The sequence below is a fragment of the Gambusia affinis genome, linkage group LG04, assembly GCF_019740435.1.
Source record: "Gambusia affinis linkage group LG04, SWU_Gaff_1.0, whole genome shotgun sequence".
NCBI lineage: Eukaryota > Metazoa > Chordata > Actinopteri > Cyprinodontiformes > Poeciliidae > Gambusia > Gambusia affinis.
Window position 1 is genome coordinate 14,914,541 of NC_057871.1, and position 25,569 is coordinate 14,940,109.

At 37.1% G+C, this 25,569-nt stretch overlaps 2 protein-coding genes across 3 annotated transcripts; both read right to left on the bottom strand.

The window, feature by feature from the left end:
• Nucleotides 1-18: 18 nt before the first annotated feature.
• fabp2 (fatty acid binding protein 2, intestinal) lies at nt 19-2,248 on the bottom strand. Its single transcript, XM_044113965.1, has 4 exons — nt 1,077-2,248; nt 574-746; nt 342-449; nt 19-201 (listed from the first exon to the last, which is right to left on the bottom strand). Exons 1-4 carry the CDS (start codon nt 1,141-1,143, stop codon nt 151-153), a joined length of 399 nt encoding a protein of 132 aa, XP_043969900.1. The 5' UTR covers nt 1,144-2,248; the 3' UTR covers nt 19-150.
• Nucleotides 2,249-5,263: 3,015 nt separating this feature from the next.
• Nucleotides 5,264-23,586, bottom strand: gucy1b1 (guanylate cyclase 1 soluble subunit beta 1). Of its 2 annotated transcripts, XM_044113969.1 has the most exons (14): nt 23,448-23,559; nt 23,087-23,160; nt 20,848-20,885; nt 20,515-20,615; nt 20,265-20,383; nt 18,526-18,723; nt 17,082-17,312; nt 16,794-16,910; nt 15,036-15,169; nt 11,682-11,879; nt 9,038-9,275; nt 8,254-8,394; nt 6,628-6,782; nt 5,264-6,262 (listed from the first exon to the last, which is right to left on the bottom strand). In XM_044113969.1, exons 2-14 carry the CDS (start codon nt 23,099-23,101, stop codon nt 6,115-6,117), a joined length of 1,833 nt encoding a protein of 610 aa, XP_043969904.1. In that variant the 5' UTR covers nt 23,102-23,160; nt 23,448-23,559; the 3' UTR covers nt 5,264-6,114. The 2 variants fall into 2 exon arrangements, with proteins under 2 accessions (XP_043969904.1, XP_043969903.1); XM_044113968.1 differs by lacking the exon at nt 20,848-20,885 and having other exon boundaries at nt 23,448-23,586.
• Nucleotides 23,587-25,569: the final 1,983 nt, after the last annotated feature.

The following is a 25,569-nucleotide window of genomic DNA, read 5'->3' on the forward strand; positions in this document are numbered from 1 at the left end:
AAAAACAGAGAACCGGCTGTTCTAATTTTATTAATGCAGGTATACAAATACATCACAAATCTGGCACTTTTGAATGTTGATGTATGTGACAGTTCAACACAATACTGTACATAATTTCATAATTCACTTTGTTTAGTAAAGAAGATGGGTCTAATTCCTCTTGAAAATCCTCTTTGCATCCACACCTTCGTAGTTGTAGCTCTTTTGGAAACAAAAATATGAAATTTTGGGTTAGATCTCACATACCAACATATAATTTAAAATATATCTCCCTTGTTTTGCACGTGTTCTGACACTGCAGTGCTAGAACTGGCATGGAGGCATACAATCAAACTCTTCACCTGAACAAGTTCATCTCCTTGGATGGTTCTGACTGTTGTCAGCTGTTTTCCGTTGTCCTTCCTGTTGAAAATCCCCTTTAGTGTGTCACCCTCCATGTTCCAGGCACCCTGTGGATTATTACATGACCAAAAAGATCTCGTATAAAGGCGTAGTCTTAATAATTATCGAGTATATCAGATGTTTGGGCAGAAAAGTTTGAGCTGAAATTGGTGCGGCTCTATTTTTTCTTACGGATAGTTCTGTTCCATCTGCCAAGCTGTACTCAAAGTTGACTCCCAGGGTGAAGTTTATTTCAATGGTCCGGAAATTGCTGCTCTCCTTCACATGAAACTTGTCTCCAGTCTGTTCGATGGTGATCTTCAGGTTGTCATGAGAGGCCAGCTTCCTCTTCACCATGCTTACTCCTGTCATCAGACACGTTGAACATGCTCACTGGGTTATAAACAAGTGCTCCTTTTGTGTCTTTGTAGAGTGGAAGTAAGAGTACAAAAGCCAAATGATGAACTAGAAAGTGCTCATGCAATCAACAGTTTGCAAATAAAACTTAGAGGACCAAAACTTGGCTTAGTCAATCTGTAATCAGTAGTTTACCATCTGAATATAAGTAGCTGAATTTTATCAGTCCTCCATAAAGTACCTCATCAATTTCTGTAAGTATTAGGGTCACTTCTTTAACTAAAAAGCTTGTTTTTAAACAGACTGATACTAGTTGTCTCCAGTCTGACAAAGCTCACCCATTTGTTCCATAAATTTCTCATAGTTTTCATTGCGATCAACCTTCCAGGTGCCGTTGAAGGTCATGGTGACTGCTTGAGGCGAGCTGGGCCACTGTGCAGAAAGGAGCGTCCTACTGCGAGTGCAGCGCTCCTTTTAAGCTGCGTACGCTCTTATCTCGTTGTCTGCGTGATGATGTGGCCGTTTAAAGCTCAGGTTTTTTCAAGGCATTATCCACAGCAAACACTTAATGAATTACTGGATGCTTGGCTTTCTTGCTGAACTTGTGTGTGCGTGTGTGTGTTTAAATAGGGTGGGGGCACTGTGTGTTCAGCAAACTATCACATATCAATGGAAAATTACAGTAGGTGTGGCTGTAAACTTTTGTTCAGTGTCTGACTATTGAGGGAAAATTTGAGAAGGGGACCTGAATGGAACTGGCTCTTAAACTTTCTGTAACCACCTTGGTAAACACTCTTCCTCGTACCTACTCAAAAATATTTTAAAACGGGGCGTGCTGTGGTGGCATAGGGGATAGCGCAACACACGTTTGGAGGCCCTGAGTCCTTGACGCTGCCGTCGCTGGTTCGATTCCTGGACCTGTCGACATTTACCGCATGCCTTCCCCCTTCCCTGTCAACCTACTTTCAATTAAGGGAGACTAGAGCCCACAAAAGACCCCCTGGAAAAAATTTTAAAACAGAAGCACAACACGACTTGGACTTTATGTTTGTTGTTAGAATAAGAAAAAATAAGATTGATTTATGTGATTTAAACACACTTTGTCATTTTTACACAGAAGATTTCTACTTTTCAAGATGAAAAGAATGAATCGCTCAGAATTTGGATTTCCATGTTAGGAAGTCAGAATATGTCCAGCTATATCAACTACCTTGAACATAAATCATTCACTGAACTGACTGAACTATTTGTATTCACCTCTGGTTATATGCTTGACCTCAAACGAACACAACCTGTTGTTACAGTGTTTGAAAATCTCAACTATAAAAGACAATGGAGTGGACTCGAAATGATCAGCAGGACTTCTGCTCACTGTGCTGCTTTGTTTAGAAGTTTTAGATTAAATTACATTTTTGTTGGTGTATTTATTGATTTTGCATAATAAATAGTTTGTTTTTGTAATTGATACCAACATTGCCTGTAAGTACCGCTAAAGGCAGCTCAAGTGCCACCACTGGTGTTTGTACAATCCTTTGAGAAACACAGTACTAAATGATGCAAATATATTTTTATCTACCATTAAATCTGGCTGAATTTAATCCTCTTTTTTAATGAAACTATTCGATGAAGTTACCAAGCTCTTCATATAACTCTTTTGTTCATTGGTTTAGCTAGTCATACCCTTTCTTCAATGTCTTTGACCTAAATCAAACAATTACTGATAAGGAGGACTGTTGATATCTAAAGCTGTACCACACAAGAGCCTACACAGATATGTGGTCTAAACTAATCCTAAAACCTGCTCTAAATTAATCCAAAAGCTGAGGCCAGTGAAAGCACATCCTTTGTTGGAAGTTTAACTATGAGTTGGGAATGTACTTGGTGATTCAGGAAGCCTGAATTATGTACACACAACTTCATGACTCCAAATCAAATGAAATAGAGCATTTTCATTGAAAAGACACAAAAGAGGAGAAAGTGGCCAAATACATTGACATCCAGCTATGCAGTGGATTTGCGTAGCTGTTACAGGTTGCAGGAACAAAGATTTGCGCCTCACATAGAGATGACTAAAGTTCTTCACTTGTCAGGGATTTCTATCTTGTCCCCGATAGCTTGTCAGTCTTCAATTTTTATTGGAGTTCCTTATGTTTTTGTTCACTGTGACATAAAAACTTCAATATCTGCACTTTTATCAAAAAGAAGACCTTTCTACCTTGACTGATGAAACCAACAGTCAAGCTTGAGACATACTTGATTAGGTCTAGTGGATGCTTATCGTTATCACGTCATATCACAAGCCGTTTATCTGTGCCTGAGTATCGGTTTTTTATCAATTGTCTATCACTTTTGCTGGAGTAGAAAAGAATTATAACGTGGCTGTATAAAAACGACATATGTCCTTGAAGGACCCAAACTCTTTAGCATGTGATCAAAGTTGCAGAACTCTAGAAAAAAACTGTAATTGTTAAGAATTGTTAAGACACCATGTAGTTACTTTAGCTAAATCCAGTCTACTTATTTTGACAAAAAAATACACATATAATCTCCAGGTAAAAAGATAAATTACTGTGGTGCTTGAAGATTTATGAGTCTATGCATATTAATTTCTTTTACTGATCAGGATTTTGTTGAATTTATCTCAATCGGACACATTTAATATGTCTGATAAAATGCAGCACAAGGTAATATAAATGTTTGATCTACAATGTGTGTCATTATATAAAATGATTGCCTATTCTTCGTTTGGTGTGATGTTTCTATCATTTATTATCTTATTTTGTAAGTGTGTCAGCCCTGGTGCCTGGAGCCCTGCCAGGAGGGGGCAATATGTCAAGAGATTTTAGATGTCAAGGGTTCAAAGGTAAACTAAGGTTAAATGAAATAATGATCTTTGGCAACACTGATTTTATAGCTGTGTGTATACAGCAGCTAGTGAAGACAGATAAATTGCAACTTTGTTTAGAGAGTTTTAACTTAGAAAATCGTAAACTAAGAAGACAAGAGTTATTTTGCAGTATTTAAAAGTTTATTTCCACCCAGAATTCTTCCAGCGTTTTATCTAACCCACCTAAAAATTACCCCACAAGTCAAAGGCCGTCTTACTGTCCTTCTAGGAGGGAAGGGAAGGAGAAAAGGTTTTACTCTTATCGTTTACAGTTTAATTAGGGGATTGTTTTTATGAGCTATGGGATTAAATTAACCTTAGAATGTTACACTTTGCATCTTTTATTGCTTCCTCTCTGTGCAACATCTGTCATAAAATTTTAAATATGATAATATTCAAACAATGTAATAACAAAGCAGGATAATGCAACATACAGTAAAATTATAACAAAAAAACATACATTTTTGTTTTACCTTGGGTTTAGTTTTTCTCAACAGAATCCTGCAAGCAAAAAACCAGCCAGATATTGTGTAATTCCTCCCCAGCCAACATAGATGTGCCTGAACTTTGAAATTTATTTTTTTATAACAGTGAAATATCGAATATATCCTGATTAGATTACCCTGACAAAAAGGTGCATGACTACATATAATAAACATGATATTACGGATTTAGATTTGGCCACTCCCAGACATTCACCTTATTGTCTGTGTCGCCTTCGCTGTGTATTTATGGTAGTTTTCTGACATTTTGAATCAAATTATCCACCAGTTTTATTTTACATTCCTGCGAAAAGCTTCCCCACATCATTATGATGCCAGCACCATTCGTCATGGTGAAAAGCATAACTTTGTGGTGAGGTGCAGCATTTGGTGCTTAAAAGCAACATTTTGTTCCAACAGACTGAAGAGCCTTCTTCTTCAAATCTCTGTTACTTGGGACACATCAGCTTTTCAGTCTCTGGTAATTTAATAATTTAATAACAAAGCGATGCTTGGAGAACTCATTGCTTTATGACAATGAAGTAATTGTCATGAGTACCTAATAAGTGTCAGGTAACAACTGACCAGTCCAGTGGTGGCAGCATCATGTGAGGGTCTTGGTGGAATATATCAGGAAAGAAGATTACGCCCCAATTCTAGATTTTCACCTCAGGTCAATGATATCTGAGACATGGACAAAGTTGAGCTTTCCAACAAGATTAAAAGCAATTTCCATGACTACCTAAGCAATATTGATCTATTCTATCATGTGATTTTCAGATCATCCACTAGATGGAGAACTTTAAAAACTTTTACATGTTTAAAAGCAGGTAATGGCCTCGTTCTAATGATGACCACGCTTTCAATTATCTTGTCTATTTATTCTTGTAAAGTTCTGAAGTTACAGATAGTTGATAAGGAAATATACATTTCTAAGACATGTTTTGTAGCCCCAAAGAACTTAAAGACCAAATCAGTTTATTTATTTATTTTTTTTAGAAAAAGTACTGATTTGGTCTGGCAGAAAGAATATTTTAAATGTACTGAAAGTTAAAATAGATCTAAATGATACTAATACAAATAATAGCTGCATTCAACATACATAGCACACAAATGCTTACTTTATTTATTAAAATGATGAAAGCTAATCAGCAAATTCAAAGTAAAATGTATTTATTTTTCAAGTTTCAAATGATCACTACTTCTCAAATAACTTTTTTTTTGGCCTAAAATAATAAATACCAGGTAAAATAAAACAAACCATAAATATATACTGAGACATTGTTTGTAGAATACTGAGAGATTCTGTTCAGCTGCATTATTTCACAGCAACAAACAAAAAATAAGGGACATTAAGGAATAATGAGGCAAGTGAAAAAAAAAAATTAAACTAGTATTTATGTTTATTGATGATGCTACCTAAATATTTATGTGAGATACATAATAATAACACTTTCTTATTTGTGACTTAAAAATAACCTTTTATCTTGTATCGTCTTCTTACAGTTTTCTTGCTAAACTGCAGATGAAAACAAAAACACAGAACCTTCCACATCTAGACTTATTTTCACCGTCATTGTCGTTGCTAAATGTAAAACATTATCTATCGTTATGAGGCAAATAAGATGCTCTGAATGTAAACTGTACATTTTTTGGCAACCACAAGTCACATGGGAATACCACCAACATTTGGCACACTAATATTGTCTGGCTAATTTTGAATGTTTAGCTTATCATTCACCTATTGGTGTATAATACTTTATCATAAAAAATTTAAGATAACTTGAATGTACATATGATTTATTGACACTGCACGATTCTAAAACTTATAGCGAGGTTGTAATGGGTCAAGTGTGTGGAGAGAATGGAAGGATGAGAATACAAGTTCAAATACACTTTGAAACACTTTTTCTTATGTATTAAAAATATCCATATTTCTATACCTATATTAATTTCAATGCTCCCCTCACTCATTTTCATCTGAAGTTTAGTTCAGTGTTTTTATGTTTACGGCTTCACTGCCGGAGGCTCTGTGTCGTTGGTCTTCCTAGAAAGAAACCACACCCTCATCGGCTCCTTCTTTCCTTTCATGGTGACGGGGCCGCGGTACTCCAGATGAAACTGGGGGTCCGCGTTCTCCGCAGACTGCAAGCACCTAGAGTACAACGTCAACAACCACACGCCGTGTTTATCTCTGGCTCTTGTTTTACAAACACCTTCGTCTGTTATGTCCAACATAGAATTATTATAATCTGTGTGCCGCTCAGGGGATAACTCCCCCACAAAGGTAGAGTTAAAGCTAGATGAATGTATTAACGAAAAGATTTTAAAAAACTGTGTGATGTTACATCAAACTAAGTTATTATCAGTTATTAAGTTATTATCAGTTAGACATACAGTAGATTTAAATATTTGATTTCAGTTTTTCTGTTTCTACTGCTAAAATTCAAGCTTGTTCAGTAGGACTTTGAAAGACGGCTGGTCTCTACAGATAAATAACAGAGGATTACTAAGACTCACCTGTAAGTGTATTCTGAGACATTAATCTTTCCTTTGTCTCCTGTCGTCTCAGTTCGACTTGTAAGGTTGACCGTATTTCCAAAAAGGCAATATCTGGGCATCCTCTGGCCAATCACGCCTGTCACCACCTCCCCAGTGTGGATCCCAATTGTGATCTTGAACAAAAACGATAAAAAGTATGACATCAAAATATGTTCCTAATAATCTGACCGAAGCTTAAAAACACAACAGGACAATTTCAGCTTCTGGACAAACTGTAGAGTACTGCAAACATGAAGACATGTTTTTAATATTTATAGTCAAATTTATTCCCTGAAAAACTAAAAAGGGTGTTGTTGTTGTGCTGGTTTGAGTCCCAGCCTGTTGACCTTTGCATGTCTTCCCCCTCAGTCATAACCAACTTTACTGTGAATTCACTGTCAGATAACGGCCACTAGAGCCAAACAAACCTTTGAAACAGAAGAAAAACTTCAGAAAAAATGGCTCAAGACACTAAAAGCATTAAGATAAAGAAGGGTTCAGGTTATATTAGGTTTGCAAACAATTATTATAATTCTCTTGCCTTTTCAGTCTGTTCACACAACTCTTAGCTTTCAAATGAAAAGGTGCAACATTTAGTGGGTGGATATAAGATTCACTCTGCCAGGAATTTGTGCTCCATGGACAAAATTAGAAATGATCTCAGTTTCTCTTGAGATAATTGCCTTTAAGACTACGATTTATCCTCAGAGCTGTGGGCACTTCTCAGTGCTTGTTTTCCATAAAGCAGAGATGTGCTGTGAGCGTCTGGGACGAACAGGCATCTATTTTCGTCGCCAGCATCATGAGATGACTTGAGCGAGCTCCTGCTACATAAACCGGACTCATCTTTTTTTGCCAGAGCCACGTCATACACTAAACATGCTTTCATTACCCAGATATTATTTTACCGTGGAAGGTTTCAACAATCAAAGTTACAATAACCACGACTAAAACAAATGTTTTAGTTTCCCACCAACCTGTTATTACAATGCAAAAATATGTCTGGATGCATAGATATTCAAAAATTAATGAACAGTAGAAAAACCAAACAGAGCTCCAGAGCGTTTGTATCATCTATGCCAACGTAACAGATGCATTGCTAAAAAAGCTGCAGAAATAATTAAATATGTGAAGGAAAACAGACGGACGATCATAAAATTATGTGCCAAAAACAGACAAAACTGTTTCACCAACGCAAAACCCATTTCACAGAGAAAGAAAACCCACTAAGAGTCCAGCCTACTGTTAGTTTTAAGAAAAGTGCCAATCTACTACATTATATGTCTACTATACTAAGTAGTCAGCCGTAAGCACTCTAGATAAAGAAGATAAAACCATCCATTTATTTTATGGCTTTTCACACACTTTTCCCGCAGGTACTAGTAAGTGTAGAGGAGTTTGGCAAATTCTCTAAAATTATTTCAAAATATCATTTTAGATAATATCATCTAATGTCACTCCACATTCTTTTTTTTTCTTGAGTCTTAAAATATATATTCTTCTATGGTTCTGCCTCTGAAAGTGTAAAGCCTGGTGTATGAATGCTTAGCTGCATATTCCGTGAGACTTCGATGTCATTTTTATATTCTATTTTCTTTATCACACCTGTACTGGCTCATCATCCACTTTGACTTGTCCTGCAATCTCCATCATATCAAGGGCGAGGTGGCAGATGGACTTGGCATGGTGAGTGCAAGGCTCTGGCAAACCGCTCACAGTCATGTACTTGTCACCAACTGTTTCCACCTGTAAAAGACAAGATCATTTCCCATTTAAATGTGGCATGAGAAGTTAAAGCGCATCTCTTTACTTACGCTTCATACAGAATTCTCACCTTTCTATACAGGGAGCCTCTGTTAAGGTCAGAATTAACCGAAACAGCTCGTGATAAACACTTGCATCAGCTACAAGACATTCAGGGCTTCTCTTGAGTCCTGCTAATACCCCAGGACCGCCAAGCCATTCGGTTTGTCGGGTAAATATTATTTCTTTTTGGTGACCCAGAGTAGTCAAGCCGATCCCCTGGAAGTGCCGGGGTCTGTTTGACTTCTCAAAGAGCATTCTTGTCTGAAAGCCTGGAGTGTAAATCTGCTGCACCAGGTCTATAAAATCGTGCAGTCACCCTGTAAAACGCCACTGTGTTTAGGAGTTAGTGTTAGTCATGAAAAAAAATAAATCAAGATATAAATATATCTGTGCTGAGCTGTGTGCGCAAAAATTGTATAATTACTATTAATCACACCGGTGCAGATAACCGGAGGACCAGAAGAGAAATTGTCGTCTCAAAATAATTCTTGCTTCCTTTTCTTAATCCCTCCTGTTTTTCTTAGTCCAAAATAAGATTACACAAATCCTGATAAACTGCGGTGGTAACGGTTTTGTTTCCAACCTTGTATACATAAGGGTTCTTCCGAGAGTCTGTCAAGATGTCGAAGCGCGTGTAAACATCATTGAGCAGGTTAACTATCTTGATGGCTCCCTCAGCTGAGGCGTGCTTGCTGCAGAAAGCGTTGAATCCCACAATGCCACTGAACAGGATGGTGACGTTGTCGTAACGCTTCGCCGGGACGGGGCGCTTGTGGCGCAGCTCGTTGGCAACAGATGGTGGCAGAACAGAATAGAGCAGTCTGAAAAGAAGAAGAGGAGCAAAAAGCATTATTCAGAGCAGACACAGTTATGGAGGGGGGTGAGGAATCAGGGCTTCTTGATCCTTGTATCAGGATCTCTTTTGTTCTCCCACTACCTTTTGGTAGCTTCACCGTGCAAAGCTGCTCTCAGCTAAAAAAAAAAAAAAAACCCGGAGTGGTGTTACTATGGTAACAGTTAGATCATGGCTGCCTTGTTAAAAGCAAAATAACTTTCCTGGTGCAATACACTTGTAGCATCAGGGGATGTGATTCGTAACAATAACCGGACAAAGTATTTTACGTTTTCCAAATTCATTTGAAAATTGTAGTTGAGTTTTTTTTGTCTGATGAAGAGCAAAATCAGCTTCAGTTTGATGTCAAAACCTCTCCTGAGTTTTCACACAGAGTAAAATGCCAGACCATCAAACCACCACCACCATATTTGTGTCTAATGCTTTTCTTCTGAGAGGCTTTTAATACGGACAGTACTGTTGCTCCTAAAATTACAATATAAAACGAGGCCATCTGATTAGTACTGTAATAAATTAACCCTACAAAGATTTATTGAGATGCACAGACATAAGAACCTTTAAAGTAGTAAACAACCTGCAGCTTATTTAAACTTTAAGAGAACTTTATTCCGTGGTTAGAGATGCTATAATGTCATGTGTAGAATAACACCATAGCTATCCAATGGCAGCGAATTGGCACAACAGTCTTAAATACCATCATGCTCCACTGCTGTGATCATATCCAGCTCCTGCATACTGCTATGACAGGCCAACTTCTAAACCGTTTTAATCCTAACAGGGCCTGAAGATTAGCTTTGGTAAATATCAACCTGCATAATAAAGTCCGACCCCAGGGGCTCCTGTTGCCATGCAGCATTATGACAGCACTACGAGACTGAGGCCTGTTTGTTTCTGTGTCTCAGCTGTTTCTGGTTTGGGGTTTGACCTTAAAAGGGAATCCTTCGCACAGCTTCTTTTTTCTTTTTTACATCGCACTACAACATGCACTAATGAACAATCTAACACTTTGTTTTAACAGCCATGTTGCAACGGAATGACTTTGAGGCTGACTCACAGCATTGAGATAATGACTAGGCTGCTGTATGTAATTAATTTTATAAATGATGCACTACAGAGAAATAGTTTGCATACAGCGCTTGAACTGGGTGCGAATAATAATAAAAAAGCTTTTTGTCAAACGGCTGCATCACATTTTCCATTTCACTATTTCCAGACTTGTGTTTATAAGCCAATGTCAGCCAATTTTTGAGTTATAGTAACAAAAGTTTGCTTCACTTATAAAAAGAAAAACTCCAAATTATTATCAAAGGCATGTTCATCTGTGAAATTTATGCCTTTGTTCATTAACTTACTGATATCTGAAGTGGTTGTCCCCCTCTTTTTCTTTCATGACATATCTCATGTGCCCAACTGTAGGAAAATGTTCAAGCATTCCTCTGAAGTAGTGTTTAAACTGGGGTGCTTCAAATTTCTTAAAATGTCAAAAAAAAGAAATCATCATAAGTGTGATCATTTTAGAGGAGAAATTGCACCTATAAAATATCTTACTTCTGTTTAACCCATGTTCTACTGAGCAGCATTTCTGATTTTAATCTTATTTATTTTGTAATATAAAAAAAGGACAGAACAGAAAAAATAAGAAAACTGAGAGCCATTGAGTGTTAAATATGTAACTGTTGGTAGTATTGGTGAAAAAGATTATTTCGATCTAACGTACTGACATTTAGATTAATTTGCGTGCCATTCAGATTAGGTGGACACGATAGTTCCACTATTAAAAGACTCAACTGCAATTTAATGTGCCGCTGACATTTATTGGTCCCTCTGTTAACAATGCGTTAAAAGCCTTAAGAACAAATTTATTTCAAACCTAAGCAGTATAATCTCACACTTATTTCGGTGCTTTTACTCAGCGAGAAAAAAACAAAATCCCAAGAGAACAAATAGAAAACAATACTTCAACGTAAAAATCATGATAGGTTTGTTATTGTAGTTATGATACAATTCAAATGACAGCAAAAAAAAATGGTTTTGAAAAAACAAATACTTTATATGGGAAATTTTCTATTTTCAGATCCTTTTAATTTGCTTATTTTTTTTTTATTGTCTGTCTGCTATGAACAGCTATACTTGCAGGCAAAATTTGTACTACTGTAGCAGGGGGCTTCCCAAATTCAGTACAAGGGCTTCAAATGGACACAACTGCTCAGACAAGACTGAGACAAATAAACTCAAGGTTGACCAAATCTCCATGACAACCACTGATATCTTTTGTACAAGTATGTACATGGGGAAGGAATAAAAGTGGAGGATGCTGGTTGCGAGGTTAAAACTAACTCATTTTTACGTAAAAAAAAAAAAAAAAAGGGGAAACCTGTCCGTCTTCTTCTTCTCATCCTCCAGGGCCCGCAGTGTGTGCTGGAGGCGATCTGTCAAAATTTCCAGCTCCTGTGTTAGCTTGTACTCCTCACGAAACTGTTCCCCCAGCAGCACCAGGTCACGCGTGGCATCATGTAGTGGGATGTCACTCAGGTAGAGCCCCCTCCTCGTCAGATCGTCCAGGTTCATAACACTAACCACAGGGACATGCAGCAAATCGAGACAGAAAGGAGGAAATACTTAAACACTGCTACGGTATTTTTATATATAAACTGACAAATGCACTTCTCTACTTAAACAAACTCTTCTCTGAGAGGGCATAAAATAAATACTGTAGATCATGGAGCAGTGATGTCATCATTCTGGCAGAGCTGTCTGCCTCCTAATAAATGATCTTGTTCAGTGAGGTCAGACAGCTCGACATGACTCCCTGATAAGATGAATAGAAACTGTTCATGCTTTTAGATCCTGTGAGTTAGTTTTGTCTGGACAGGCACCTTTTAGCAAAACCATTGGAAAGCCTGTTTAGACAGATAGGACGAGGTCCGCAGAACACCACTTCCCTTCAACAATTATGTCACCAAATTCCCCAAAATGGTCATGCCAGGAGGCCACAATGAACTATCCCAAGTATCTACCTACTTATCATCTTCTTCTCTACTTTTTCTCTCTTACCATTTAACTGCATTTGTGTTTATGAAAGGCTGGAGAGAAGAAAAGTCATAAACTTAAAATCAAATACCTTCACTGCAACAGAAATTTATATCAAAATATTTGGTGCAGACATTTTGATGTTTTTTTATAGTCCTTATAACTTTTTTTTTGCTCATATGCAAACATTATGTGCTACACAAATCCGACATGAAACACATAATCCCTGTCATGAAACACTGTAGTGGCAGCATCATGCTGTGGTTATCCTTTTCTCAATCAGTTGTCAGGGAAGCTGGTTGGAGTTGATGGGCAGATATGTGGAGCTAGATATAGATTCTGGAAGAAAATCTGTTAAAGACTACAAAGGACTTGAGAATGGGGCAAAGGTTCACCATTCAGTGGGAAATCTACCATAAACATGCAATCAAAACCACAACTGCATGGTCAAAACATAATCATGGTTACATCAAATATAAAACATTTTACTATTTTCCTCCCTCTTCTCTATGACACACCGCTTTATGTTGTAGTCCATCACAGACAATCCAAATCCAATACTTTAAAGCTTTTGGTCATAATGCATCAAACTGTTCAGAAGTTTAAATGGAAGCGAGTGTAACTTATTATTCTTCATCACATGTATTCTAGCCTCATTTCTGCATTTTTGTGAAGCCTTCATGCTTGGCTCTGTCAGAACAAATCAACCACCTTCAGTGAATCTGGGTTGTTTAATGAACTGTTTTAACAGAACAGTCTCTTCTCACCAACAGTCTGCTTCAGCAACAGCACATTTCTTCACTTCCATGTGGACTGGGTGTTTTCTTGTTTTCATGTTTGTAGAAACAGCTACATTTTTGAGCTACAGATGATTTTCTTTAAACATTTGTCATACGAATGTTTGACAAATGTAGCTTGCATGGCTTAGACGTATCCCTGTGAAATATGACAAGATAATGCATACTGCAAAAGTATTTAAGAAACTAAATCACCACTTTAAACCTCGTCGAAGAATCAAGCAATTACTCTCTAGTTAAAGGTGAGGCAGCCAGGATATTAATGGCTGACCTCCCTCCCTCTGTGGGATTCAGTCCACCCACTTCTAACCGCACCATGAAACAATCTGGCAACATGAACACAGACCTTTTTCATTCAAAGCAAGCAGAGCCATAACTTTCCTCTACTCAATAATCTACTTTCTTTAAGTGGAACTTTTAGTTCAGATTGGTCTGTTTTCACCTGGCACAGAGCCGTTTATTAGCTTTTTCAAAGCTTGTAATTGAGATGAAATTGAGATGTTTATTTTGGTCTGCATTCTGCAACACTGTCGTTTTTTTCTAGATTTTACTTTAGGCCCTAAGTATCAATCAAATAAACATATACAGTAATTATATCAGGAATCTTCTTGCTATTCAATTTGAATTTAAGTCCAATCTTCTGATTTATCTAGGCTTATGGTTTTTGATCAACAGTGATTACTTACGAGCGCATTGGAACGAAAGGGCAGGATGCAGCGAGTGGTAGAAAACTGTTCAAGGAAGCTCTGTACGCTCTGTTCTTGAGCTAATCTGAAGGCCACATGAGGTTTGGAGATCTCCAGTTACTGACTCTGCAAAGCAACCTCAAGGCACTATACTGCTGACTCCGCACTGTGGTTTTACATGACCTCCCACTTCGGATTGCAGTCGCTCCAATTAATTTCCACTTTGATATAACACCACTAATACTGGTGTGTTGAATACTTAGTGAGAACGTTTCAGTTGGCATCCCACATTGCTACCACACCGGAAATCACTGATCTCCTAAGAGTCACCAGTTATTTTACACATGTTTGCAGAAGCAGTCTGCAAACCTCAGTGCTGGATTTTACACACTTGTGGACATGAAAGTGTTCTCAACACATGAATTAAATTATTTGGAGGGATGAACAAATACTTTTGGAAAGTAAGTGTCAGGCATTTGGTCAGACAGCTATCCCCCTTCAGCGTAATAAAAACAATAAGAAAATAAATAACATGTTCAACTTTTTCTAGAAGAAATTATGGACTTTTGTTGTACAGAGGATGCAAGTCAATAATTTGCTATGCTTTAGTTGTTGCACATGTATTTGTTGTTTTGTTGTTTCTTGGTAGTTGAGATTGCATCCGCAGGCTCTGCTACAGGCAGGTAATAAGGAGAAGGTATGGTAAAGTGGGAGAAGGACAATGTGGGCCAGGACAATGTCTTAGAATATTATTTTGTGACCTTTTTTACCAAAATAGAAAGCATGATCAAAAGGAGGAGTGAAAATGAAAAGGGTCCAAAAACTGCTTTGTTATTCTTCGTTTCAGATATCCAGCAAATAATCTGTGACCAGTAAGGCTGTATTTCAAATCAAAAATGGCAACCCAGAATTATATTCACTGTTTTACTCTCCTAAGAAAACCAGTTATGTGACGAACATCAGCAGATAAAGATGTATCTACAAAACAAGTAGATCAATAAATAAATGACTTCCAAACAGCAATTATGTTCATTAGTTCATCTGTCCCTCCTGTTGATTGAAACCTATCTGAGACATGAGGTACAAAACTGTTATAGATATTATTAGCCAGGTAGGTCATAATTCACCAGAAAGAGGTGTGTGAAGCAGAGCTGTGGTTTGAGTGCACATATCAGCTGTAGCTTGTGTGAAAACAGAGGTTTTCAAAAGGTTTACCTGGGCGAGCAAAGGAAAAGGATGTTCTCTGCCTCTGGCAAATAAATCATCTGCCCTTTCAGTCTCAGACAGCTGATCTCCACCCCTGTCAGCTCATCCTCATTCTCCACAGTCTCCACATTAAGCAGGCCCTCCTGTCAGGAATACATCACACTTATGAATATTTCATTACACTGTATGTTCTTTTTCTAAATCTCCTTCAAATCTGGCAGCCTTTGTTTGACTTTCAGATTTTAATGCATACAAAACATGATGAGCTCCTCCATCACAATGCTGGTGTTATGTTTATTCGTTTATTTTAAAGGACTATAATCTACATACAGTGAGCCGAACTGGAAGCCTAAACAGTTATCTTTGTCTTGATAGAACGTCTTACAAAAACATTTTTATTAATCTCTGAATCACTTTCCTCTATACTGCTTAAGTTTTTAATGTAATTTGTTTTTCATCAGAGTATGCAATATTCACATAAAATGAAAATTTTCCTTTATCATGAGCTGCATTCCAACATTTTCAGGGATTCACATAGATGTCGTCTGCATTGACGGCCTCAATGAAACCCACTGCTAAACCCCATGCTGTTGCTAAAAATATCAGTGACCTTATAAATATTTAAGGCGACCCATTATGCACAGTTCAGCATCTTTATTTTTGGAACTATAACTCTACTATGCTAGATGTGCATAATTTAAAGATAAAAACAAATATTTTCTAGACTACTGGTGTTTTTAAAGATCCAGCATTCGATCCATCAACAGAAACAAGTTGTTCTAACTCCAGTCCTTTTAAGGACAAACTCTGTTGAACATCTACATTCTCCTGATAAGGAGGACTGAAGAGGTTTTTGTTATCACTCAAGTAATAACAAAAAAATAAAAAGAAAATGTTAAACTTGAAAGAGATTTACCCTCTCATTTCACAAATGTTCTATTATTTCATCATCTCAGCAATGTTCCACCGACAAACAATTTGTTTTGAAGTATGAAGAGCATGTTATGCAATATAACAATAGTAGGTCACAAGTTCAGTGAGTCTGTGGCTCCCCTGCTAAAGCTTTGCAAAAGGCCTTAAAATAAATTCATGTTATTTCAGCAACATAGTCTCACTATCAAAAATTTGGAAAGAAATATTTTTTCTTTTGACTACATTTTAAAACAAATGCTACAAAATAACTAGCACAAAAAGTAAACTAAAAAGTAAAAAAATATATATTTTTTAACTTTTTAAAAATAAAAAATAAACATCTGAAAAGTGTGGCATGTATCTTGATTAAGCTGGAAGTGACCTCCTCCCCCAGTCATTAGTTATATGCAGTTTTGTACAGGTTTTCTTCCAGAATTGCCCTATATTTAGCTTAAAACATCTTCCAGTCAACTTTTACCAGTATCCCTGGTCCCAAAGAAGAACAAAATCCCCACAACATGATGCTGTCAACACTATTCTAAACTATCGAGATGGAGAGTTCAGGGTATAGGTGCAGTTATGCTTCTCATCCACAAGTAGAATTTTGCAGGCAACTGATTGCACTAAATTTTATCTATAGGGCTGAACAAAACTCTTGAGATTTTTATTTGCATAAGTAATTGCAAACTGTTCTGTTCACCTACCACATAAACTCCTCATAAAATATATAGTTTGGTCGCAATTTGTAATGACAAAATGTGAAAAAGTTGAATACTTTTGCAATGGACTTTACAAGCAAAATATAGACATGTTTCAGAACAAAAAGCGGGATTTAAATAGAGCCCTATCTGATACCTTGCTTCGCAGAACAAACACGGTGTTGATGTGGGAAAGGATGCCATGAAAGCTGAAGTCAATGTGCGGACGAACCAAAGAAAAAACAGAAGGGAGGATGCAGGCACCAGGCTGGAGCTGAGGAACAAATATAATATTTTCAATTTAGAGTTAGTTGCACTTCACACAAAGAGAAATCACACTATTTTTGTGCCGACCTAAAAAGAAAACAACAACCAGGTGCTGACTTAATATCAAATGCCACATTTTGCAGTGGCATTTGCCATGTGGCTGGATATGAATGCACACCTGCGGCAGGACCCTGTATATGGCATTCCCACACTGTGTGAGCATCAGGTCTTTATCAAACATGAGGTGAAACGGAAAGGCCTTGCAGAACGTGTACGGGCTGATCCGAGTCTCCTGTGTGCCGTTCTCCTCAAAACCGTCGAGATCTTCATAGAACGCCTCCTCCTCAGAGTCCTTCTCCTCAATCAGAAACTTGATGTGGTCACACTCCTCACTCTTTGGTTGGATCACCTGCAAAAAGAGCATCCGTCACTTAAAGAAGGATCTACAACACCACTTTAACCCTTGTGACCTCTTCAGCCTTATTAGCCTATTATATGTACTCTTGGTTAGAGAAAAATTATTTTAGAAATGTCAAGTGTATTAATAATTTTGGCTTTGACTGTAGGAGTTAAAGACAGGTGTTGCTACACAACTAAACTGACCAAATTAAAAAGGTTGAAAGAATGTAAAATATGGGGGATCAGGGTGCATAAAAAGTAAATGAAGTATACCAGTATTACAATAAAAAACTAAAATATATCCTAACCACGCACATTGCTCCTTACAAAAACTAAATGAGGGAATCATTAATTTCATGTCTTCCATATTGAATCAGGAGGGCAATAAATGGCATTTCTGTGGGTTTATGAGCATAAGCCGTACTGACGTCGAGCTGCAGTCTCTGCACCCTGTTTCCACAGCAACGGTGGCTAATATTTTCAGAAAATTGGGTGTCACATTTGGAGCGTCTGCCATTTTCTGTTCTTTCACAGCGCACACAACGGTTGAAAAAAATATTATCTTGTCCGCCCAACATGATTAGGTCTGGGAGATAATGTCACTGTTGTAATAAGGAGAAATATCCATGCAAGCTCACTGGATGTCTGAGAAGGAAAAAAGAAAACGTCAAGCTTCTGTGACTGGATGAATGGGAACTGTCGGGTGAATGTTGAAATACAATTAAAAATACCAATACCACCTAGTTGAGACATTATGGATGACAGGGGCTTATTCTTCTTAGTCAATATCCAATTAGCCAGTCTAAATCTGTTTTATGTGCAGTAAAAGTTAGACAAAGTTAAACTAGAGAGAGGAAAAGAAAAAAAAACCCTGAGAAGGCAGCCAGTCTCTTGCCTGTGACTCTATAACTTAGATCTAAAAATATCCTCTGACTCACTGGCATTAGCCAAAAACTGAGCTGCATTTATCACAGTGTTTCCGTTTGAGTATTTAAGGGGGTCTTCTGTTTAATCGCTACATCAGATCCTCTTCAATTATATTCGGAGTCATAAATTGTCATATTCTTATACAAAGCCCCACAGATACTTCAAAGCCTTATTGAACATTGTAGCCATAAATCAGAAGGGTCAGCTTCATTTATCATCATGATCAGCAGCAGCAACAGCAGACTGGACCATTAGCGTGGTGTCTTTCACCAGCGCAGGAAAATAACAATGCTGACCTTCATCTCTATCTCTGTGCCATGGATTTGTTGAGCGACTGTTTTAATGATGCCAATCACAATATCCTGCAATCCTTCTCTCTCTGAGTAGTAGTGAAGGATCAGGTTGTTTCCCTTCTCTGCGTCGGTGCAGCGAAACGACGGGGCCCTCATTCCGGGGTAAATGGTGCCCAGGTGGTCGTGTAGGGCATCCAGGTTCTGCAAATTCAGATGAAAAGTTTAACATTTCCACAAATAAACCCAGTAAACTAGAGGGAAGTAATGGTTTACAGGGTTTTTTTTCTGTTTACAATTCCTTATGGAGTATCTGTTTGAGTTCTTCGGCCTCTCTTTGGCTCTGTTCTCTTCAGCTCACCACGTAGCTTTTCTAGTGCAGATGGCCAGGAAATATATAGTTTTTGTGGAAAGATGGTTTTTACTTTGAACAAAGACAATATTCAAATTCAGTCTGATCATAATTTGTGATTTTTTATTTTGTCACAATAAGAGAATTAATTTTCCCATTTTAATATGCAGGAAAACCTGGGTAAACAATTATGACACGGGTTTTATCTTAAATGCAGAAAACACAAAATGCTGTATTTAAGCAGGAGAATTTCACATAACAACATTAAGGAATGTGCTACACTCCCTCCACCAGGCTGTGACAGAAAATTGTAATCAACAGGAGGTTTTGATAGTATAAACCTTGTTTATTATTTATGACTGAACCGCAGAGGACATCCTGCATAGTGGAGCAGAAAAGGAGCTGTTCTTTAACAGAATAAAACACCCTTGCATCAAAATGATGACCTTGCATTGCTCTGAATTTTTTTTTGTTGTTTCTTTCATCAATTTAACCATTTGTGATATAATCTCCAGCAAAACACATATATTCACCTATTTGTCAAATATTTGTCAGGTTGCTGCTGACATGAAACAAAGACTTTATTACTTGGAAACTGTTTCCCCTTCATTGCTGTGCAGCTGCGGCATTTCTGCCTCACAGTAACTGCTGTGCAGTTAGTGGCTCACAGCATGAAGCCGCTCCCAGTGAGCGAGATGTTTGCACGTGTTGTTGTTTTGTGGTTACAAAATACAGAAAATACAGTTAAAAACCCCACAAAAGGAACATCTTAACTCTTCATAGTTGCAAATTTAAAAGGTCTTTTAAGTCATTTCGTAAAAAAAAAAAAAAAAAAAAAAAAAAAATTAACAAAATTATTTTTGCCCTTGTTGTAAAAAAAATATCTGGGTTGGATTTTTGTTTCCATACAGATCCAGCAGAAATGCCAATGAATTTGGAAGGATCTGTAAGTCACCTTAATTTCTCCCTATTCGGCACTGCTGAAAATTTGAACTAAAAATCAAAACTTAGTATCAACTGCAGAGTTTTTTGTTTAATTATTTCTGGTTGCAAGGAAGACTAATCTTTATTTTTTTGTGAAGAGCAACATTGTACTTTAAAGGTGGAGGCTATGATGTAGGAATCGCTCCATGAGATACTGCTGCTGCTTTACAGTCCAAAGCTTCTGGGTAAATGCTCAGGTCAGGCCTTTCTAAGTGGCATTTACATGTGTGGTTGTGTTGCACCTGTAAAGCCTTTCACTACCTTTACTCTGATGATAAAGCATCACCAAACCACAGAGAATGCTTTTCACACTAAGACCGTATTATTTTAAGCATACAGGTCTCACAGTTTTTGTTGCAAGTCAAAAACGTAAAAGGTTTTCCATCGTCTCTCTACTGCAAGAGCCTACCTGCAGGAACTCTCGAACATTTGAGCCCAGCACACGCAGTATGGTGTCATAGCCTGACTCCTGGCAAAATTCAAAAAACATCTTTCCAAACATCTGCAAGATTTCTCCTGCATCGACCTCTGAAAAACAAGATGAAAACATACTCATGCCTGACCACGTGATTCAGTCTGCACGTTATGAATTATTTCCTTTTCTTTTTCATTCCCCTTTTAGTCACTTTCCAGCAATTACAAAATGTGCAGTCACTTACTCAGAACTTTACTTGCAGCTGCAACAAGATCGTACGTTTTAGCGTCCTCGTATATGATTCGAACAAGAAACTGACCCTCAATGTCAAGCTGAGCTTCCCTCCTGCAAACACAGAAACACCGTTACAGGAAAACGTCTCAACAATCAGCTTTGACTTTATTTTACTGTTAATAGAATGGCGAAATAGCAAAAATATTTGGCATCTGTTGGAAAATCTGGTCTGTAAGGTCTTAACTAACATTATTGTGTAATTAAAATGTTTTTTTTTCTAATTTCTTTTGAAAATCAGTGGTAGTGTTTAGCTACAACAAGGGAAGCCAAGTGATTTACAGACCTGACGAGCAACCGCAGTCTTATCAGAATGTGCTGCAGCTGCAAAAACATACCAGACCTTGAAATGTTTTGCAAAGGAAACAAGAATTCAGTCTTGCTTTGGTCAGCTTGTGATAACATTGAAAGAAGAAGAGCAAACTCTTATAAGCTGCGCTTTAGCTAAAAGTGAATCCCATCTGCAGACATCGCACACATCCATGCACATTAGTTTTTATGTGCTGGCAGACTACTTTAAAAACATTTACACAAGGCAGCTGCTGCTCTCCTTTCCATTACCTTCTATTTTAGGATGGGTCAAGTTGAGTTTAGTCAGATAAAAAAAAAAAAAAAAACCTAGTCTGAGCCAAGTTTTTCAACACGCTGAAAAATGTTACTGTTATATTTAGTTGTTACAGTAATCACGCAGAAATTCCCTTCTTTACATGCAGCACAACTTATGAGGTTTGCAACATGCAGCTCAGACGAAAGTCCAGCAATACCTAAATCACTTGACTTACATGGAAACATTTTGAAGGCAATAGTTAAGGGGTTAAATTGTTCAACAGCTTGCATTCCAAATAATGATAACTATATTTATATTTGATGTAAAAACAGAAAGGTTTTTTTATTGCTAATTAAGTAATAAGGATTACTTAAGTAATAAAGATTACTTAATTAGCATCTTAACACCAGCAGTACAATATTCTCAGCTGCTACCCATATATGTTCAGTTTCTCCTGTTTTATCAGGATATCCATCCTAATAATTGATGCAGTCAAGCATTAATTAAGTCAGCAGAGCATCACAGACATCTCTCAGTCATTTTCTTTCTAAGTTGGATTTTACCCCATAATCTGATCCAGATAACAGGCGTATGATAAAAATAATTTAAATAATTTTAAATGACAAATAAAAAGAATTTGAAAGCATTATTTCTAATGTTATATGCATTGAAAGGCAGGGAAATTTTAAATAAACAAACAGAAAAAACAATGTATCCTGATCTAAAATTGTTGTCTTTTCAAATAACAAATGTATAGATCGGTATCAGAGTAAAATCTATTCCCTTATCTATTCTACTCCACCACTGGATGAATATTGTTCTTAGGTAAGAAGAAATGATTTTCCTTAATGATTTGAGACTCACTAAAAGTGTATTACCAGAGGACTATATTTAACTGACAGAATTTACAGAAAATCATTAGACCAGTTAACCTGTCATTAATATTTTTAGCCTGTGAGAGGAAGCTGGAGTACCAGGAGCCAACCTACACATGCTTGGGGAAAACATGCAAACTCCATGCAGAGAGACACAAGGCAGTCATTTTAGCAGTGTTAAAATTGTCTCCATCCTTCTTGTATGATCAACAAACAGCAAATCAAAAAGATCCAAAAATTAAGGTTTAATAATTGATGTAATATTTAGAACATATTTTATTTTTATTTCACTTAAACGATAGAATTAAGTGACTAAAAGTCAGTTCTAAAATAAAATTGTAACTTATTTAGTTAGTTTTTTAATTCTCCTTTTTAAAGACAGATATGGGTAAATACCAAAATAAATTTATAAAACCAAAAGTCTTTGGTTTTGCAGTGTAAAAGGAGCCCTGAAAGATTAAAGAACATTGCTGGTCTCAGCAATGTGGAATTGTAATCTATTGTATGTGTTTGAAAGCCTTTTTATTATCTTTTTCCTGTCTTTCTGTCTTCTTGTTGTGTGTTGGTTTAACCTTTTAGTCATTTGTTTCTGACCTAAATGTTCAGATCATATGTTTACTCATATACAAATACGTATGTGTAATGGGATTCATGCAAACTTGAACTATATAAGTGTACCTTGCAGTACTGTTATTAAAAACATAATGGATGTATGGATGATTCATATGAAACTTCAAATAAAATAATATTAAAAAGAGAGTTCTATTGTCAATTAAGTGGTCGTTATTTAACTCAAAAAGTAGAACATTTATCAAAGGACATATACTGAAAATTTCTCAAAATGTTTAAAAAAGGTTAAAGATTATCTCTTATAAATTCCATTTTAAAATGACATTACTTTATATTTCTAAACCAACACAGAACAGATCATTTCTATCATTTGAAATCTATTTTAATTTTCTCTCTAATAAGCCATTTGAAAGACTTACTGTTGTTACGGCGTTAACTAACAAGCAAATATGAAGGCACTCTGTAGTAATTCAGTGATTCTGAGCCTGCTTTACACGGAAAAATCATCTGAAAGCAGCACATATACAACTCACTTGATGTCTTCCCATACTTCTGGGCCGTAATTCCGTAAAACCAGAAGCTCCAGGGCGTGATTCACAAACCCGTACTAGAAACAAAGGGAAAATAGGATCAACGTCAATATTATTCCATGTAATTAGTTCCTAACATCTAGGTATGTCTATATATAGCTTATGCATGCAGGATATCTGCTGGTAAAATATGTGCATATTGTATCCACCTGTTTAGGATAGCACTACAATGTTATTCAGTTATTGTAGCTTGTAACCGCTGTTCTCCCAACAGGAAATGTCAAACGCTAATAGGTTGGACTACTAGGTGAAAACCTAATTTTCTTAGCATTCAGATAGAAGAGAGAAGTCAAAGTGTACGTACCATGGTGAGCGCTGCTTTTCCGCCTCTTTATTTTTCAATAAAAACCGCTGAATTAAGCAAAACGTTCATGGTTTGGTCCAGATGCTGAGAGCCTCTAAGTCCATCCCAACTATTTTTTGCCAGCACTTCACGGACAGCAGGTCTGTCCAATAGAATATCCGGAATAATATAACGTGAGCCGTGATTGACCAATCACAACCGAGACGAAGGTAACGTACTGCATGTGATGCTAGTCAACCTGCGATTCTCGCAGATGTTTCTTTTTCTTGGCAACTGCTTCATGTGTGTATGTTTAATCTTCTAATGAGTATGTGATTATATTTACGATGCAGCCTTCAGTGTAAGCTGTGAGATATTAAGGCATAAAAGAATTGTTAGCAATAGGAATAACTTGCAAAAAAGATGGGTTTTTAAAAATGTATTTTAATATGTATTTTTACATTGTTGTAAACGCAAACGTCATTGAGTTTTTTCTGAGTTTGTGGAATAGACGTAGTGCTTAATCGTGTTTTGGAAAAATAAAAATATATACCTGACAGAAAAAAAAAACCGACTTCACTTTTGTTATGCTTGTATTCAGCTTCTCTAATCTAAAGATGGTTTTCAGAACTTGTCCACTTAGCAAAAGAAAAAACAAAAAAAAGAGTCCATCTGGGTGCTATTTGATCCAAGTACAAATAATTGTTCTGTGGCCTCAAAGGTTTACGACAGCATCATGAAGACTAAACATTTGCTGCTCATTGATGAAGTTGTGGGGAAGTTTATAGCAACGTTTTGACTTTTAATTAATGTTCCAAACAGCCCTGTTCATGCCATCATCGGACACTGCAAAGAGTATGACACCTAAACTGACAGGCAAGGACGGTGTTATTACAGTAAGATAAGTAGCCCAGAGGCCCATGATCTCGCTTAAGGAACTCCAGAGATCCACATTTCATGTAGGGGAATCTGTTGTCAAGACAACAATTGCACTAATAGTTGACATTGGCAATGAGGAAAAGGTTGTTGAAAGAAAGCCATCAGAAGTTGTGTTTGCACTTAACCTAAATGAAGGAGACAAAACAAATACACAAGGTGATTTCTTTAATAAGACCAAAATGAGAGCTTTATGGAAACTTGGCTGCAGCACAATAATGCTGTATGGATGCTTTTCTTCACCAGTCACCTATTTTTCCTTCTAGAACATTAGATGGGGATAAAAGCAAAGCAATGCTGGAAGAAAACCTGTTAGTGGTTGCAAAATACTTGATATTGGGACAGAGGTCACTTCGCAACAGAGCAATATCCTCACCCTAAACATTCAGCTGGAGTTATAATGGAAGTATATCCATGTATTGGAATGGTCCAGTCAAAGTCCAGACCTAAATCCAGTTGGGAATCTGCTTCTAGTGCTGAAATCTGATGTTCACAGATGCTCTTCTTCAAATCTGAGCAGAATTTGTCATGTGGCGTGATGGTGAGGTGGTGAGGCAGCAAACGGGAACCCAGGGTGTGGTGAAAAACTGATATTTAATGAAGGAAATAAAGCAAAAACAATCCTAGAAGCCAGGCAGCACGGCCGAGCGAAAGCCTGGGCTCGTCACCGGTAGCAACCGGAACACTCACGGAAAGACGGACTGGGCGACAAGACGTAACCAAGACGTGACTCGACGTTAGAAGACGTAGGACCCGACCAAGACACAGAGACACAGGTGACACTAAATACACAGAGGGTAATCAGGGAACGAGACACACCTGGGAACTAATCAAGGGGAGACAGGACAACACGGAGACTCAGACACACAGGAAACTTGAAATAAACATACAGAAAAACACGGAACATGACAGAATTAATAAAAAAGGAAAATTTCAGTCTCTAGCTACACAAAGCTGGAAGTGACTTCAAAAGACATATGAGCTGTAACTACAGCTAAAGTATTGGCCCAGTGGAACAAAATACTGTTATTACTTTTATTTGTTAAAACAATTGTAAAACCTTGTATAACTTTACTTCTGCTTTAGCATTATGCTCTACTTACTGCTTATTTATTTAATAAAACCCAAAATATAATTTCAAGAATCTGTTTTATGAGGCTTTGTGCAAACTGTCTAATTTCTTGAGAGAACAAAATTAACCACAATA